Raw genomic sequence first — 18452 nt, 5'->3', positions numbered from 1 at the left:
GAAGTGAGACTGTGAGTGTTTGTAAGTTTTACATGGTATACGAGCCCTAGCAGTCTAACGACACATATCAGTTTTTTTTTTCCATGGCCGATTCTAGCAACGGTGCTGCAACCCAAACCTCCAACCTCACAAATTCCACCATGAACCCCTTCTCGTCTTTGACCACAGTTGTGAATATTAAGCTCGATCGTACCAATTACCCTCTATGGTTGGCTCAGATCTTACCTGTTCTCAAAAGTCGGGACCTGTTGGGTTACGTCGATGGGACGGTTGTTTGCCCTCCAAAACAACTTTCTGGCAGTACAACTACCAATCCTGAGTACACAGCTGGATTAATGGGTTACGTCGATGATACTCAGCTGGATTAATGGTTCGCTCACGCCGTCTGTGCTCTCGGTCGTGGCCAGCAAGAGGACCTCTCGTGCTACCTGGGAGGCTCTTGAGCAACGGTATGCCTCTACATCCCAGAATCGCATTTTGTTTCTGCGGAATGAACTACTACAAACAAAAAAAGGTGATTTGTCGATTGCTGATTATCTTGATAAGATGAATACTATTTCTGATAACCTTGCCCTAGCTGGCAAACCTGTGGATGATGATGAACTTGTCCAGATTATCTTGAACAATCTTGGGCCTGCTTATGAGATGACCATGAACGCTGCTCAGGCACGTGATACTCCCATCACGTACCCTACGCTTGAGGCGCTCTTATTGACAACTGAGAGAAGGATGAATGAGCAAGCTGCTCCACTCTTGGAGGCTGCTCCTGTTAATGCCTTTGTCACTGCCAGAGGTCGTGGTGGAAGATCTCGTGGAAATGGACGAGGAATGGCTCTGGCTGGACGCGGTGGTGCTGCTGGAAACCAGCGCGGTGCCAATCCCCGCAACAATTACTTTACTAACAGTATGCGCCCTAACTTTGCATGCAATGGTGAAAAATTCAATAGTGCAGGAGAACGAATTATATGCCAGATTTGTGGAAAACAAGGGCATCCTGCCCTAGATTGTTACCAAAGAATGAATGCTGAGTATGAAGGAAGGATCCCAGCCAAGAAACTCACTGCCATGGCCACCTCTTCAATCCCTGTTAACCGCCAAAACAATGGTCAGTGGCTGCTTGATACTGGAGCCAATGCCCATGTCACTCCAGATCTTTAGAATTTGGTTAATCCAAAAGAGTATAACGGTAATGAGAATGTGGGTGGAGTAGGTACTGATTCTGGAATTTCTATTTCTCATCTTGGTTCAAATACTCTACAAACTAAATCTTGCTCATTTGAATTGAAAAATATCTTAAGATGTCCCACTGCCTCCACACATATTATTTCTGCTCACAGATTTACCCTAGACAATCATTGCTATATACTTATTTTCCCTCATTTTTTCCTTGTCAAGGACCTCAAGACCCGGAAGACGCTTTTCCACGGGAGATGTGAGAATGGCTTATACCCATTTTCAGGTGGCGGTGGACAGTTTAATTATCCTATTTCAGTGTGTGTAGGCATTCAAGTCTCGGCTCAGAAATGGCATTCACGCCTTGGGCATCCTGCCTCGTCTATTGTCCAATTTTTAATTTCAAATAAGAAAGTACCAATTCTTGGTGCTTCCAATGTCAAGTTTTGTCAGTCATGTCCCTTAGGCAAGAGTACTAAATTACCTTTCAGTAGCTCGGAGTCTGTTTCCCAGTTCCCTTTACAACTTTTGCATTCTGATGTTTGGTGTTCTCCCGTTAATTCAGTTGAAGGTTTTCGCTATTATGTGTTATTTGTGGATGATTATTCTCGCTATTCTTGGATTTTTCCAATGAAAACTAAATGTGAGGTATTTGACATTTTTGTGAAGTTTAAAGCACAGGTTGAAAATATGTTTAATAGTTCTATTAAAACTCTTCAATGTGATGAAGGTGGTGAGTATAAAAGTCATGTATTTCAAACATATCTTGCCACTCATGGCATTTCCCAAAGATTTTCGTGTCCAAAACATCCTGAACAAAATGGTATTGCCGAAAGAAAACATCGTCACATTGTTGAGACCAGTATTGTCATGCTTTCTCATGCACATATTCCAAATAAATATTGGGTCGATGCTTGTTTAACAGCTACTTATCTAATTAATAGGTTGCCAAGTCGTGCCTTGTCTCACAAATCTCCCTATGAACGATTGTATGCCAAAATTCCCAAATATGAAACTCTTAAAGTATTTGGTTGTCAATGTTATCCTTGGTTAGTGCCTTACGCACAGAATAAACTCCAACAAAAGTCAAAACCATATGTGTTTTTAGGTTACTCACTGAATCATCAAGGGTACAAATGCTTAGACTTGTCCACAAGACGAATATATTTGTCTCGCCATGTCCTATTCGATGAGGACACTTTTCCATTTAAGGAACTCACATCTTCCCTGGGGAGCATTGAATACACAGGTAGTATGACTTCTCCTGACTTATTATTTACGTTTCCGCTTTTATCTCCCTCACCACAGTCCAATTTGTTACTTCCTCGACAGTCTTCACAGGTCCTACCCCAACCAAATCCCCTATCTTCTGATGTTCCTCCTTCCAATAACCTCATCTCCACCTCTAGTTTACCTGCTCCTTGTGACACACCAGCCCCAATGCCTTTAGCAACCTCTAGGTCTACCAACTCCTCTTCAAATGAGCAAGAGGCGGTACCATTTCCTGAAATGAACCAATCCGTGTCAGTTGATGATCACGGTCCTACTTCCTCCACCCAACAGCCTGTGCCACCCGCAAGAATGACTACTCGTTCACAATCTGGCATTCAAAAGCGTAATCCCAAATATGCCTTGCATGTTAATATTAATCCTTCTCTTGTTTAACCAACCTGTTTTAGTCAGGCCATCAAGAATTAGGACTGGAGGAATGCCATGGTTCAAGAGTTCAATGCCTTACAGCGGTGTGGTACCTGGAAGCTTGTTCCATATCATTCACGAATGAACTTGTTGCCTAACAAATGGGTTTTCAAGCTTAAACAACGTGCAGATGGCTCGGTTGAACGGCATAAGGCGAGGCTCGTTGCAAATGGCTTTCATCAGAAGCCTGGCATTGATTATACAGAAACTTTTAGTCCCGTAGTGAAGCACAGTACTATAAGGCTTGTCCTTAGTCTTGCCGTTTCACAACGATGGCCCATCCGACAGTTGGATGTACAGAATGCGTTCTTGCATGGATTTTTGAATGAGGATGTGTATATGCAGCAACCGGCCGGTTTTGTTGATCCACAGTATCCTAATTATGTTTGCAAATTGCAAAGGAGTATCTATGGCTTGAAACAAGCTCCTCGAGCTTGGTTTCATAGGTTCTTGGAATTTTTGCTTCAATTAGGGTTTCAAGCATCCCCTTGTGATTATAGTTTGTTCGTTTATAATCACAGCGGTGTTTACTTGATTCTTTTGATATATGTGGACGATATTTTGTTAACAGGCAATAGCTCACGGCAAATGACTTGCTTAATCAACAAGCTGGGAACTTTGTTTTCAATGAAGGATTTGGGTCCATTACATTATTTTCTCGGTGTTGAAGTCAAATATGTGGCTGATCAGATGCATTTGAGTCAAGCTAAGTATGCGTTGGATTTATTGCAGCGTACCAAGTTCTTGGATGCCAAACCGATTTCCACTCCAGTTTCTTGTGGCCAGAAATTAAGTGCTTATGATGGTGAGGCATATGACAGTCCAGACTTATATCGAAGTGTTGTTGGCGCACTACAATATCTTACCATCACCAGACCCGATCTTTCGTATGCTGTGAACCAGGTCTGTCAGTTCATGCACTCTCCAAAGACTACACATTGGACGGCAGTCAAGAGAATCCTACGTTATGTTAAGGCCACGTACAATCATGGTCTTCTGTACAAACCTGGTAATACACATCTCACGGCATTTTCAGATGCGGATTATGCTAGGAATCCTGACACTCGGCATTCCACTGGCGGTTTCTGCATTTACTTCGGCTCCAATCTTGTGTCCTGAAGTTCTAAGAAACAAAAAACGGTGTCTCGCTCGAGTTCTGAAGCTGAGTACAGGCAGCTGGCTTACACCGCTGCGGAACTGTCATGGCTACGGTCCCTTTTTCGTGATTTACAGTTACATCTTAGCTGTCCCACTATTTGGTGTGACAATATATCGTCCATTGCCTTAGCTTCGTATCCAGTGTTTCATTCGAGAACGAAGCATTTGGAAGTTGATTATCACTATGTTCGTGAGAAGGTGGTTCGTGGTCAGCTAATGGTAAATTATATTTGTTCCCAAGATCAGACAGCTGATTTGTTCGCTAAAGGCTTGTCTGTTATGCGTTTCAACCTTCTAGTCTCCAAGCTTCCAGTTGTATCTCCCCCTATCAGCTTGCGGGGGGATGTTAGACCAAGTCCTAGTCCGCGTGCGGTTTCAAGAGTTTGTGATCAAGTCAAACTGTTATCCCACAAGAGTTAGTTTAGGATAAGACTCTTTCAGATATTCATTTCCGTGTAAATCCAAGTTTGATCTTTCTGTTGTATCTTTGTTTTTCAAATCTCCTTGTAAATAGGGTTTTCAGTTCCCTGATGTAATCTGGAATGCATTATAAATACATGCAGCCAATCACTGATTGGTAATGCAATTGAAGTGAGACTGTGAGTGTTTGTAAGTTTTACAGAATGCATGGGCAAAAAATGAAGGAACTGCGAGCAACGATGTGTAGAAGAAAGGAAAGAACGCTGAAATCGAAGAGGGAGTCAAATGGATAAAAAGGATACCCAGGATGATGATCAACACAAGGCCAAAAAGTGGAAGAATCCCGAAGAAAAGAAGGGTAACAATAAGGGCAAGAATGCCATTTTACTGCAGCAGAGAGGGTAAAAAGGACCGCTAAGGAAGAAATGGGAGGGCATATTAGGGTATTCATTGTTTATGAGCTCCTCTCGATGATGAACAGTAACTTTCTGCTGAGTTTTAGCAGATGTAAATGTAGTATCCATTTTTGTATACTTTTGAACGCGTAAATTCCTCCAAAAATAGGGAGACCAATTAATTTGCACTTTCTAAATGACGTTTTACTGTAGTGGCAGAAAGTAATAATGTCTATATACTCTTATATTATCACTGATCTCTCTCCCCTTAACAACCAATTTTAGTTAAAATGATATCTGAAACAGAGGGGTAGTTGGTGGTGTGCAAAAGGTGTAGAGGCACAGGACCCCGAATTATTTAGGGGCCTCAAAAAAATGTACCCTCCTATATATTACATATGTATAAATTTCTAATAATAAAGTTTTAAACTGAAAAGAAAAAGTATCATCATATGATTTAATCTATATTACAATTGATTAAGTGAAGCTTATATTTAATATATTAATTTTCTACTTTTCTCTAGCAATAAAAACTTGTATATTACTTTCTCCCACCAATACAAACGTATTTTTATATCTCTCTTTCAGTTATGCTCTATTTTTTCATAGATGAACCCTAAATCATGATTTTATGTTGGAGATTAGAACATTTCCAACGGAGACGTCAAATTCAAAATATCAAATTTCAATTTAATGGCTGACTTGGTAATTTGACATATTGTCTATATTTGTTTTTCCACCTGATATGCCAAAATTTATTACTTCATTTATGTTTTTTTTTTAAACAAAAATAATAAAAGTTGGTTTCTTGTTGGTTTAAAAATAATAAGAGCGAGATGCTAATTTCAAATAATTTTGAATATTGGTTATTGAGCTTTGCATGAATATATTGTCCAAAAAAAAAAATTCAAATAAGCAGGGCCTTTTTATTAAATTCGCACAGGGCCCCCAAAATGTTAGAGACGGCTCTGCTCTAAAATTGGCATAACTCCTCACTTTGGTCACTGAGATTTAAATTTGATGTAACTAGTCTCTGAGTTTGTCTACCGTCAATCATTTTGGTCTTCCATGAAAAATCTCTGTTAAATAAGAAAATGACAAAAATACCCTTAATCTCTGTAAAATCATTTTGGCCCATTGTTTATTAAATTGAGGATATTTTTGTCATTTTGATTTTTATTTAACAGCGGATTTTCACAAAATGACCAAAATGATTGATGGTGGACAAATTCAGGGATCATTCTATCGATTTTAAATCTCAGGACTAAAATGAGAAGTTATGTCAATCTCAAAGATCATTTTGACTAAAATGTCCTATTACTTTAACCAATTAATGTGCCGTTTTGTCAATTATATATGGGAGAAAATTTATGTTTTTCTTTTGACATTTGAAGAAGATTTATGCTGTTTTCCTTTTTATTTTATTTTTATCAATATCAGCTTTACATCTTTGTCAGTTTGTTGTGAAACGAATTCATTAGTATTCTATTTTTAGAAAAATTAATTTGGATTAAAGTTCATGACAGTTTTACAATGTGGTTTTGGTGAGTTAACATAATTCTTTTTTGGTATATTTTAACAGGAAAAAGAAATAAAAGGTTGGTAACTTATAAGGTCTTCCAAGTAGTTTGAGTGAGTGTGATATCCAATTACCTACCTGAGTTTGTTACCTATAACATTATTGTTATACTAGTATGAGTTCAATATACCAGTATCGCACTCAAATTTTTGGAGCAATTGTAAAAATGTAATTCCTATATGAGCTCAATATATTAGCTGCAGCACTTAAGGGATGGCATAGCCTCGCAAGGTTGAAACGAGAAAAGGCTTACGGTGCATACCTAGGCACCCAGAGATTGGAATACCTAAGAGGGAGTTATAATACTTTTTTAAAGGCTAATTATTAGTTTTATATTTGTTTTTTGTTGCTTCAGTGTAACACTTGTCTTTTTTTATTATTATTGTTTTATTTTTATACACGATAGTGTTAATGGGTTAAAATGTCAGTTATTAGGAGAGTAGGAAATCGGTGGAGATTGAACCCAAAACATGGTGTATAGGCATCAATTTTTTTCGCCACTGCAGTAAAATGCAACCTGCCTTGTCATATTTTGTTTTGATGATTAGAAATTATATTTCCAAAAACAATTAATTAACAAAAACAAAAGTTAACTACGAGGAAGAAAAAAACAAAAGTTAATTAACCTGACAAGGGGAGTGGATTAAATTCATTCACAAGAAAAAGCACATCCCAAATCAATGGCAAAACAAGAGTTGGAGAAAGAGGAGAAGAACAATGGCACACGAGAGAGGCCTAACAAGAAGGAAGTCATCATCACTGTCTATGTTGAAACACCATCACCGTCTGATTCGTCCCATCAGAAAACTGATGATCATGTTAAGAAGATCAAGCCCAAGCCTAGCTCCCAAAACCCTCATCAGACTGCGAAAACACGAATCCATGATCGCCGAGCTCGACTCCTTGCTTATTCTCAAGAGCTAAGAACCAATGGTGATTCCCAGAAAGTGCAATGGCCTAAGAGTGGTTCAAAGCCAAAGCCTAGGGTAAGTTTTCATGCATATATAGATTGTTTGGTAATGTTGGTACATTGTTGATTTCGCGTCGATACTCCATTGATATATATACTTTTGGTAGTTGGTATATTGTTGATCTCTATCGATAGATTGTTGAAATTTGATATCGACAATATGACAGACTAGTCTATAGTACCCACTATATTGTCGATATCAGTTCTCATTGTTGAATTCATACGAACGTATAAATTACAAAACTGAGGTGTGACGTACGTGTCTAGCATTACTGTATTGATCATTTTAATATTTGGTATCGACAATGTAGGTAGATTTGTATCTGGTACCGGCCAATCACTCTCCGTAGTAGAAATGCACTTGAGTATACAAATTATCGAACTGAAATTCATGTGTGCTTGGTAGGTGGAAAACAAAAGGTTCACAACTCCAATAAGACTCACAAGAACACAGAGCAGATGTAGATACCAGCGCTTAGCACCAGAAGTGGACTTATATTGCAATCCCAAATCCATCACGGGCAGGAACAAAAAGTCCGCCGAATCAGAAACAAGTTCTAACTTTCTGGTAAATCGCTTACACATTAATCAAATTGTTTCTGCTTCATTTCAGCAATTGAAATTTGAGAAATGATCGTTTCGGCCAATTTCTCTTTTCCTTGTTCTGTTTCATTATGCATAAGCAAATGGGTTATGGGATTATCCTTAATGTTAAATTAGGTGATATTGTTTTTGTTGGTGTGTTTGGGCAGAGGAAGCTAAGGTGTGTGCTGAGAGGAATATCTGGCTGGAGCTGCAGCAAGGGATCCAAAGTTGCTGAGAGAAATTATCATGTTGTTTGATTTAGAGTTTTTAATGTTTATTTGCTTGAATGGGTCGTATGTCTTTTTTGTACCCACTTATCCTGCCCTGTTTCATACAGAAGTAAAATTTAAGATCCATTTTTAACTCCACCTTTTAAACATCTTGCCAAGTCAAAAATACTCCAAACAAGGGAAGTTATTGCACAAAAATCCATAACATACGCGTAAAATGAAAAGAGTTTGGCTCCTTACGGAATAGGAGTCAATTCTTCTTACATGCAAATCACAAGGTCACACATACTGAAAATATCGTCAATTCCATTTTATTCACAGCCCAGCAGAAAAATACAATAGATTCTACTTGCTGTGATTTTAACGAGTTACTTTTGCATTAGTATCATACCGTCATTTGCGGGTGATAGGGAATTCAAATTACATAGGAACCCCTAAAACAGAGGGTCCAAAATAAAGGAGGGCCCCTGAACCCACCTGGTGATTCACACAAGGAAATACATTATTCCTCCAGAAGCTGTACACCAGCTATAAATGAAATTGGCAAAATAATCAACACAGTACGTCACTGAATTCAGAATTTAAGAGAAGATAAAAAAAAGGCACACTATTCACCCCTGTTGAAAGACAAAGAATAACCGATCAATACAATCTACGAGGAATATTGAACACGAAACTGCCCTCAAGTATCCAGGGTTTATGCCCAGCCATCTGCATTTCCTACAACCTGTTAATCAGTAACCTGTCACTAATCACAGCGTGCAATCCAGGCCGCAGAAGCAATGATTCGAAACCGAAAAAGCGGGTTCAACTGCCTAAGTTTCCAATGAAAATGACAATAATTCTAACGCATACCATAACAAGGTGCATCAATGAGGTGAATGCATTGAAAAGAAAATCGCAAAAGTAGAATGCATTCTCCCCAACATTTGGGCAATTTTAGTCATAAGAATCGTCCAGGTTCTCTAATTCTACGCTGCACGCGCCCACCTCTAAGCCCGACAAGCCTCCGCACCACTCCCCTGCCTCGAACAGAACCACGTCGAGGTGCAAAGGCAGAACGAGAAGCCGAAGCACGCAAAAAACCATTTTCATCCAAAATCGTGCGCCGTGAGAAGAGACCACCAATATCAAATGAACCAAATCCAAAATCATCTGAGTCACTGTCATCATCTAGCTCCGAATCAGAATCACTGTAAATGCCATCAGGGTTTGGCTCCAGCACATAATCCCCCATGATCACTGCCCCTGGAGTAGATGACACTATTGTGCTGATAACATCACTTCGCTCTCTCTCATACTCAAGCTTCTTCCATTTTTCTTCAAGTAAAGGATCCACTTCTCGGGGTCGTGCCAATGGGTGCTTTGCCTTAACATGTTTTCTGAGCTGTTTATAAGTTCCAGCAAATGAGCAATTTTCCTGCAAGCATGTTCTCTTCTTGGCATCAAAATATTGTCGTGCTGGTTCCACCACTGTCCAACCCTTCACTTGCCCCCGACATAGCGGGCATAAAAGCTCTGGTACATCTGTCTTCTCCTTGGGCTCCCCTTCACTTGAACTGAAACCTAAACTGTCCATTGGTCCATTCCATGGTTGAGAATTTTGAATTGAACATGCTTTTGTGTACGCTTTCTTATATTGTTCGAGACAGTTTGAATAGCGATGGCCAGTGGCACACATATATGGGCGACAGCCCTTATTATAAGAGGAACAAAGGAGGAGAACAGCATTGTGAGGGAACTCCATGCAGACCGAACATGTCACATTTTCCCAATCTTTCTTCTCCACTGCTTTGTGAGGTTTCTTTTTTGAATGCACATCTTTAAGAACCTTTAATGGATGCTGGATCTTCTTTACAGCTCGGAAGTCATGTTTACGTCGCAACTTGTTAACTTTGGCCATTTACAAAACACAACCTGAAATCCATCAAGAGAAAAAGAAAGAGAAAGGGAAAGGATATTATTCTTACAAATCTTCGGCATTCTAAGAATAAAGATGAGTAAACAAACTAGGTTGCTTGCATACATCTCATGCACAACAAAACATATGTGCAAATTGACTCTAAGATCTCCCTAATGACGTCATGTATCAAACACATCCAACAATTGTGTCCCTAAAAAGGAAAAGTAAATCAGGTTCTCGGAATCTTTCATATTGTACGTATAAGTCCAAATGCTATTTGTGTGGTGTCATTCTTGAAACATAAGTCCATTTAATACAGCAAATCAATTTTTTTTTTGTTTTAAAAGCAAAAGGAATTTTCTGCAAAATCATAGGAACTATAATTGACAAGTGAGAACAATTCAACCGTTGACAATTTGCAATCTCGATATACAATTTGTTTACATTACCATTTACAAACCATAATTCATCATTTTATTTAGCGGGTAAGATTGAGACATAAAAAATAACCAGATTACAGAAGAAGTGAAAGTAAAATGGACAACAACATGGGATTCTGAGATCAAACGAGCACAATTTTTTCCACGCAGCAACCAAACCCCAGTGACTAAAAAGGGAGGCGGTGTTTTTTTTTTTTTTTTAAGTTTTGCAGTGTATCCAAGATAAAATTATAAAAATTTCCAGACAGATCTTTGTAAAGATCTGGCTGGCCTAGCTTCATGACTTAGGAACAAAAAATATCAACAAATTCATGGAGATCCGACGAAATCTCCACTGACTGACATTATCAAATTTAGTAGCTGTCATATTGTTAAGAGAACTCAATCTGTGAGCCTCTGCATGGGAAATATAAGTGCTTACCACTCATATAATACAATTTTTATTACAGATTTAAACATCAAGAATACCATAATAATCACAGAATACTTCATGTTTATTTGATTCGGTCTTTTACACTCATTGTCCTTCTTCCACCAGTCCACTCTCGTCCCATATCGGCCCGATTTTCTATTCCTTATTAAAACCTCATCAAATTGCATACCAATAGCTTGTGCTTATCCTTAGCTATGTGTGCCCAGAAGTATTGATGAGATACTGTAGTTAGTTAATACTCCTACGCCCGTAATTTCGGTTAAACACGCAGATTTAAAATGAGATACACCACTAGGAGGACATCACAAAGAATTAAAATTGAGCAGTAGACAACCTGAAAAGATTACATCTTTTGACTAAATTGCTCTAAACTAGCACTTATTCGAATAAACACTTACAAAAATGTGGGAAAAAGACGAAAAACTCAAGCATGCATTTACTTTCAGGATCAAAATGTCACATAAATAAATCAGAAGTTGTAATCAATCGCTTGACAAAAGCAAAAAAACCTAATTTGACCGGCAAAAGGCCTGAAGGCCCTGAACTTTACAGTCTATGCAATCCGAGATCCTTTAGAAACAAATTGTACGGACGAAAACATGAACGAGCAGTGAAAATTTGAAAATGCAAACAGAAATCGAAATGCAAATCTACATGTAATACTACGTACGCGTTCACAAATGAATCTGAAATCCCTAGAAACAAACAGGAGCAATTCACACAGCAAAGGGGTTCTTCGCAACGACCGAGACAAAGCAAACGGGAAGACTAAAACCCTAGAAACGAAATCGAAGAAAGGCGCGAAAATTGAGATCGGCGGAGGAGTCGGGTTCAGTCAGTACCTGGGAAGCGGCGGAAATGAAATCAGGCGGCGGCGATTACGGCGGGAGAGAGAGGGGAAGGTGGGGAGGAGAGAGAGGAGGGAGAGTTTTGGATTTGGTGGGAATGTGGAGGCGGAGAAAGTGAGGCGAAGGAGGGTTGGGGGAGAGTGAAAGGTTGGATCTTGGCGGGTCACGTGGGAGGAGAGAGGGAGTTGCGTGCCGTTTTTATGGTTGCTGCGATCGATGGCGTTGGTGGTGCACCATAATGTTGTCATCTGCATCACAGACGATGAAAACGACTATGAAGCCGGAGGCTTTTTGGTTGGGTTCAACGGAAAATCATTTGGGCCCACAAAGCTGAAATTCTGAGTCTCTGAGAGAGTCCATTTGTAGTGTGTGCTGGGCCCAGCCAGACCCGAGTACATTGTTTACGGGTAACCTGCAACAAGCGACACTGCTACAACCCTTTTGCGTTTGAATTGTTTTTATTTAGTACATGTTAAATGGATTTGCATAACAAATTAGTCCTGCGACAGAAAAAAAATAAAAAAAATTAGCGCTGTGAAGAAAGTGCAGGCATGTCTGCACGCGGACTGTGAGAGGTCGGTTGAGCAGTGCATACGCCTCCGCTATGCTCTGAACCGGCTTCTCACAGTCCACAATTCAAACATCCAGCGCTGAACCGGCCTCTACAGATGTTTGTTGCTGATGTCAACATTGACTAATGGTTTAAGTTGAAAATGCTTGAAAAACCATGGAATGTTTTGTATTGGTTTTCCAAGTTACACAGAATAAAAAATAAAAACTAAGAAAAAGTCTAAATTGATGACTGATTCCCAAACAGTTGGCTATTCTATCTCCATGAATATAAAGACTTTTTCTTTGTAAACATGAACATAAGGTCTAAATTGTATGCTAAGTAAAATATTATACACAGATTACAGATTGTATTACGTAAGCCTGCCAATTGCAACACCGTCGATGACAAATTATATACGCCTTCCAATTGCAACACCATCGATAACAAATTATATACACATTGCGATTCCTTTCAATTTCTTACACATCTAACTACAACTTACTGAATAACTTACTTTGGAACTAGAAGGAGAAAACACAGAGGCATCAAACACCTATCTAAATAAGGGCAAAAGAAAATCACATCCTACAACAGACGAATGCGCTTGAATAATTTCTTACTAGACTGCTTGCTCCACGGTGAAAGATTTTCAGAGTAAGGAGGTGTGCACCCGAAGGGGGTTAGCAGATCCTGCGACGACCTTGAAAATTGATGAACACACATGCACTCTACTAGCGTAAGCCAATATTTGATGGCTGAACACTGGATACCGGAGCAAGTTACAGAACGTGGATTAAATGTCCTGCATCTCTAGTGTTGGACAGAGCTGTTACCAAAAAGCAAAGAATATACTAAACAGTGAAAGCATTGGATTCTACAAGTATTTTCTTTTAGTTTACATTCACGGGAAGAGTGAGCAACAAATATGAAGCAGTGGAACACAAATCCAATCTTTTACCTTATATCACAACTTATATCTGAACAAATGTTTTCAGCTGGGCCCCCGGTGATGATACGGAGATGCTGATCCAGAAGACGTGGGAAGGGGTCTCTTAAGAAATGGATGAATTAAGAGCTGAGCAGCAGTGGGACGTTTTTTTGGATCAACTTGTAGGCATTGATTGATGAAATCTTGTGCATCCTTTGAAAGATAATCAGGAATCTGAGGGGGCTCCCCCTTACCAATCTTAAATAATGCTTGCATCTGTTGAGACACAAGAAGAGACTATGTCAGAAACAAATTAGAGGTCAAAAGAGATGCACCATCCAACACATTGTCGTCGTCACTAGAGTATAGACCATATAGAGTACAACTTATAATGAAATTGGCACGAACCCATTCAAGATTAGAGTATGGAACCCGCCCGGTTAACATCTCCAACACAGTGCATCCAAGGCTCCATATATCAGCTGGAAGCCCATAACCTTGGCTCTTTCGGTTAACAACCTGCACAAGAATAAGATGACTGAGAAATACACGAATAAAATTTGGACACAGCCTATAACATTCATGTATCAACATATTCAGCCTTTTCAGAGGCTAGACATTTCAAAAACAGAATTAGGTCCATTCCGCCTACATGTTTGAAAAAGATACTCCATGTGATGTGATATATAGAAAAAAAAACAGAAGTTGGCAAACATACAAGTTGCAAGATGCATCAAAACATGACAACTATCATAAGCCATAGGCATCGTTATAAAATTTTCTAGCCTTGACACAAGATGTGGGATATTTTTTAGACTGAGAAAAGATATAGGATATCTGTAACTTACCGTACTTTATTTCAATTAATTCAGCTTAATTAACAAATGCAAATCAATGAATAATATTGCTGCGTGTCTGGCTGTGTTCTTGGAGAAAATTTAATTAGGGTAGAAATCAGAAAAAAAAAAAATACATCCTGCAATAACCAGGATATAATTCAGGAAGCAAGTAAACTTTGGGAAAATCATCCTGCAATAACCACTAAATTTAGCAATCCATGATTGTACAACAAGTTTTCATCAGCATCAAATTGAAGTACATTATGTCCTCGATTAAAAGAAAAGGAGAGTTCATAAGCATTCAAAATAGTCTAATATTTTTAACTTTTGATAACTGAAATTAAAATTAAAATTAAAATGTACAGGCAAACCTCTGGAGCCATCCAGAATGCAGTCCCCTGGCAAGATTTAATGTCATTCATATTTTGGATAGTCTGAAAAAAAAGGATCGCAACAAAAAATATTAGGAGAAAAATAGTTCACAATCACTTGTAAGTTGCAAATATTGAAAACACTAATACAGCAAAGATTTCGAGGCATGAAAAGACAAACCTTTGCCAATCCAAAATCTGCAAGCTTCACAGATCCATTTGCATGCACCAAAATGTTTGCACATTTAATGTCCCTTAATACACGAAACAAATGGATGAGAATGGATGCAGACAAAATTACAGAAGCAAAGCATGGAATGAACACTGTGATGGCATAGCCACTTTTATTTTCGTTCTGTTATGGGATGACCCTGACATGAGATGGCTCATTGGTGGAAAAGGAAAACATAATCCACATAATATAACTATAAACATATATCTTGTGACATGAATTACCTGTGAACCACTTTTCGGTCATGAAGATACTTCAGTCCATGCAGGATCTGTCTTGTGTATTCAGATACATGAGAATCTGTAAGATGATATGTCTGATAGAGTTTTTGAAGGGAACCTTTAGCTACAAGCTCCAGAAAGATATAAAGGTTTGATTCATCCTACAACAACCATTGAGCAAATTATACATCAGATACTGGTGCTCAGAACCGGATTAGATTGATAAGTACAAGAGCAATCTAATGTTGAATTAGTAAATGTATGCTATGGGAAAACTAGAGTAAATCATAATCAGACAATGTAATATACTATCAATATGAAACAGGTCAGAAATGCTTAAGCTTACACCCAATATAACTACAATTGTTGATACTACAAATGCTTAATACTTTTGGAGTCAAAGAAGACCATCAAATAATATGGCCAAAGTGGCTGAAAGTAACCGGTAACCCCCCAGGTATATACATGACACCGTGGCCAGTATAATTTTATATCTAAAATCAATTTGCATGTGAGTAAAAATAAGAAATCTAAATCAATGTATGAGAATATTTTGTGTACATTAAGGTGGACTTTTTTGTAGTTGGGCGACACTGTCAAATATAAATAAAAAGGAAGTTATACTGGCATGAATTTGTAGCATTTTATATACTGAACAGATGATCTTGACATGCATAAATACTCACATGGGACATAAAGGCATAGCATGACCAAAAAAACATGGGGCATACAAATAAAAAGGAGTACCTTTTGGGTGCCATAATATTGAACTATGTTATGATGTTCAAACTGACTCAAAAGAGCAATCTCCTGAGAAAAAAAAAAGAAAAAAAAAAAACAGGGAATCACAAAATGAGGAAAAGTATGTCAGCAAGAAACAATAATCAACCTAGGCTGTACTCACATATAATAACTGAATCAATTACTTAATAACAGGGTATTGACATGCAAAACCTGGACACAAGACCAGACACAACAAAAGCCTCAGTCACCTGTTCAAGTTGATAAACTCTTTGCTTTCCCTGACTTCCTTTATCAAGCAACGAAACTTCCTTGACAGCAATGAAGCATCCCCCACTGGAAGGAAAGGAAAAACATAATCAATAGGATATCTCAAATAAGGGAAAGATGCAGCATAGTTGCTCTTTAAAAAGCACATTTGTACTATTTAATTCATTAGGGAAGCTTTGCAGCAAAACAAAGAACTAATTCATTTTCATGTACAGTTATCAAACTAAACATATAGGAATAAAGGTTCTATGAATAAAAATAACTACGTCGAAGTGGCAAAGATAAAATAACTACGAAATTGCATTCCCATTCCCCTATTAAAAGAAAAGACGATACCACAAAGCCTCAATCATTTCATTTCCTAACAAAACAAGCTTGGGCCTAAGGTTCAAGCTATTGTTGGGCTTAAGCTCAGAAAAAAATCCAGACAGCTGATCCAGCCAAAAGTATGTCTCAGCTGGGCTTATTTGTGGAACAGGTGTCTGCTATCTCTAAAAACGTAGCAACCATAACCTCTCATATGAATCACCTTCCTCTTATGCTTAACAAACCCAAGTACATCTGCAACTCACTACCTAGAACTATATTTGCAAAAAGGGTTCCTAGCATAACTCAGTTGTCCATACATTTGCATACCACCAGGATGGCATGATATATTGGCTTGTAGTTCTCAAAAACACTTTAAACCCCGTGAAGTAGGAAAATTAAGATATGCTTTAAAACTCATATAGAAACATAAAAAGGACAAGAAGCCTAAAAATCCCTTATCAAAAACCCTTTGAATTCCAATATATGTCTGCAAAAAAATCTTTTACTAGTGCAAATTTAGCACTTGATTGGAGCAAGGACTCATATTCGAACAGCTATCATCTTAAGATCTTCATTCTATAAGCGATTCTTCCAATCAAATCTAAATAATGCCCTTCAACATATTGAAGTTTCCAATCTTAATACATATACAAGAATAAGCATTAATAAGAAACTGTAAAGGGCTTTGAGCACTTACTCACAAATTGCTTCATACACCGACCCGAAAGACCCACTGCCAAGAAGGTCACCCTTCTCCCAGTGAGTGATAATAAGCTTCAGCCTCCCATTCGGCGAAATTCTCTCATTCGGAGAAACAGTGGTGGTGCTGGAAGAATCATCATCATTCGACGTCGTAAATGAACACCCTTCAGAGACCGGCACAGTATCTCTAATCTCAATCTCCACAGCACCCTCCTCTCCAACCTCTCCTTCTTCTTCTTCTTCTTCTTCTTCTTCTTCTTTTTCATCAGAAGAGGAAGCTGCAGAAGAAGAATCAATCTTCTTTCCCACAGGGTTTCCTGCGCCTTCTGGCGCGAAATCCCTCAGAATGTCCCAAGTCGAGCATCCGTCGTCGATCACCGGAACCCTCATCGACGGCGGCGGCTTGAGCACCGGCGGCCGCACACCCTTGATCCCAACACAAACCCCAGCTGAAACAGAAGTAGCAGCTGCAGCAGCAGCAGCATTATAACACCCGCTTGGAACGGCCGAGTCAGCCCGAGTCAACTCAGTTGCAGCAACAGTAACAGCCCTAACTCTACCGGACAACTCAGCCACTTCTTCCCTCAATACGTCGGGTTTCGGACTATCCGGACTATCCAACCCGTACAATCTGGAGATCGGGAGACGGTCTGAAGACGAGCGGATCTTCCGGGCCACCCAGTCCTCCTCCGATATCGAGAAGTCGTCGGGTCCGAGGCCCAAGGTCTTGTATATCCGCTCCATATCGCCCTCGTTCCCCTCGACCCGGAAGCTCGTCCGGTCCAGGTCGAACGAGCGCGTGTAGAGCGACGCCGACGACGACGAGTTGTCGAGTGAGGACGAAGTCGAGGCAGCGTCGTAGTCAATGTGCTTCGCCGCATTGCGGCGCTCGAGCCTCGGCTTCCGGCGGTTCTTCTTCGGATCCATAGCTTTCGTTCCCTTGCTATGAGAGAATAATCGAGGTAAGTGATGCATAGGGAGCTAAATCCATCTAAATTTTTCCACCTCAGCTCGGGAAATTCGATCGGAGAAAGCAAGCGACGATGTAGTGCACTTGTGTCTGATTTTCTCAGCTGATATTCTGTTTGTTTCCCAAGAAAATCGAGCAAGAAAATGGAGGGAGGGGTTTGGGGGGCGTTTTCGGGAAACGCTGACCAAAAAGGGGAGATGGTGGGAAATTTGGAGACTGGTAAACGCCGTCGAAGGGTGAGCAAAAAAAGGGCAAACGCGGTGCCACGTGGCAGTTTATGGGCTTGGAGGAGTGGGGACCACTTGCCAAGGATCTATCTAGGGCTTTTTGCGGTATGTCTGAGACGGCGCGCAGATTCTTAAGCGTACGCCCTACGTCCGCGCAAAGATCTTGCTTACGTTTGGGCGACAGTAGATGAATGGTTGAAGTTAAAATCTAATTTTTTAACTCAAAATAATTTAGTTTCAAACTAAGAAATAGTCTT

At 39.4% G+C, this 18452-nt stretch overlaps 3 protein-coding genes across 12 annotated transcripts; 1 reads left to right on the top strand and 2 right to left on the bottom strand.

The window, feature by feature from the left end:
• Nucleotides 1-7082: 7082 nt before the first annotated feature.
• Nucleotides 7083-8341, top strand: LOC148690486 (uncharacterized). Its single transcript, XM_088685109.1, has 3 exons — nucleotides 7083-7409; nucleotides 7800-7961; nucleotides 8146-8341. Exons 1-3 carry the CDS (start codon nucleotides 7104-7106, stop codon nucleotides 8233-8235), a joined length of 558 nt encoding a protein of 185 aa, XP_088541235.1. The 5' UTR covers nucleotides 7083-7103; the 3' UTR covers nucleotides 8236-8341.
• Nucleotides 8342-8773: 432 nt separating this feature from the next.
• LOC137745475 (uncharacterized) lies at nucleotides 8774-12003 on the bottom strand. Its single transcript, XM_068485435.2, has 2 exons — nucleotides 11827-12003; nucleotides 8774-10125 (listed from the first exon to the last, which is right to left on the bottom strand). The coding sequence occupies exon 2, from the start codon at nucleotides 10109-10111 to the stop codon at nucleotides 9152-9154; it is 960 nt and encodes a 319-aa protein (XP_068341536.2). The 5' UTR covers nucleotides 10112-10125; nucleotides 11827-12003; the 3' UTR covers nucleotides 8774-9151.
• A 784-nt stretch (nucleotides 12004-12787) lies between these two features.
• LOC137710096 (mitogen-activated protein kinase kinase kinase 1) lies at nucleotides 12788-18217 on the bottom strand. 10 transcript variants are annotated; one of them, XR_015956190.1, is made up of 9 exons: nucleotides 16994-18186; nucleotides 15969-16053; nucleotides 15724-15786; nucleotides 14980-15137; nucleotides 14705-14777; nucleotides 14108-14586; nucleotides 13722-13851; nucleotides 13344-13589; nucleotides 12788-13211 (listed from the first exon to the last, which is right to left on the bottom strand). XR_015956190.1 is itself a non-coding variant. In XM_068449058.2 (9 exons), the coding sequence occupies exons 1-8, from the start codon at nucleotides 17971-17973 to the stop codon at nucleotides 13377-13379; spliced, it is 1746 nt and encodes a 581-aa protein (XP_068305159.2). In that variant the 5' UTR covers nucleotides 17974-18217; the 3' UTR covers nucleotides 12788-13211; nucleotides 13344-13376. The 10 variants fall into 10 exon arrangements, 3 of the variants coding, with proteins under 3 accessions (XP_068305159.2, XP_068305153.2, XP_068305161.2); XR_015956187.1 differs by having other exon boundaries at nucleotides 12788-13195; XR_015956191.1 differs by having other exon boundaries at nucleotides 14381-14586.
• Nucleotides 18218-18452: the final 235 nt, after the last annotated feature.

The sequence above is a fragment of the Pyrus communis genome, chromosome 15 (genome assembly GCF_041283825.1).
Source record: "Pyrus communis isolate YQ-2024b chromosome 15, ASM4128382v1, whole genome shotgun sequence".
NCBI classification, from domain to species: domain Eukaryota; kingdom Viridiplantae; phylum Streptophyta; class Magnoliopsida; order Rosales; family Rosaceae; genus Pyrus; species Pyrus communis.
This window is presented reverse-complemented; position numbering and strand designations above follow the sequence as displayed.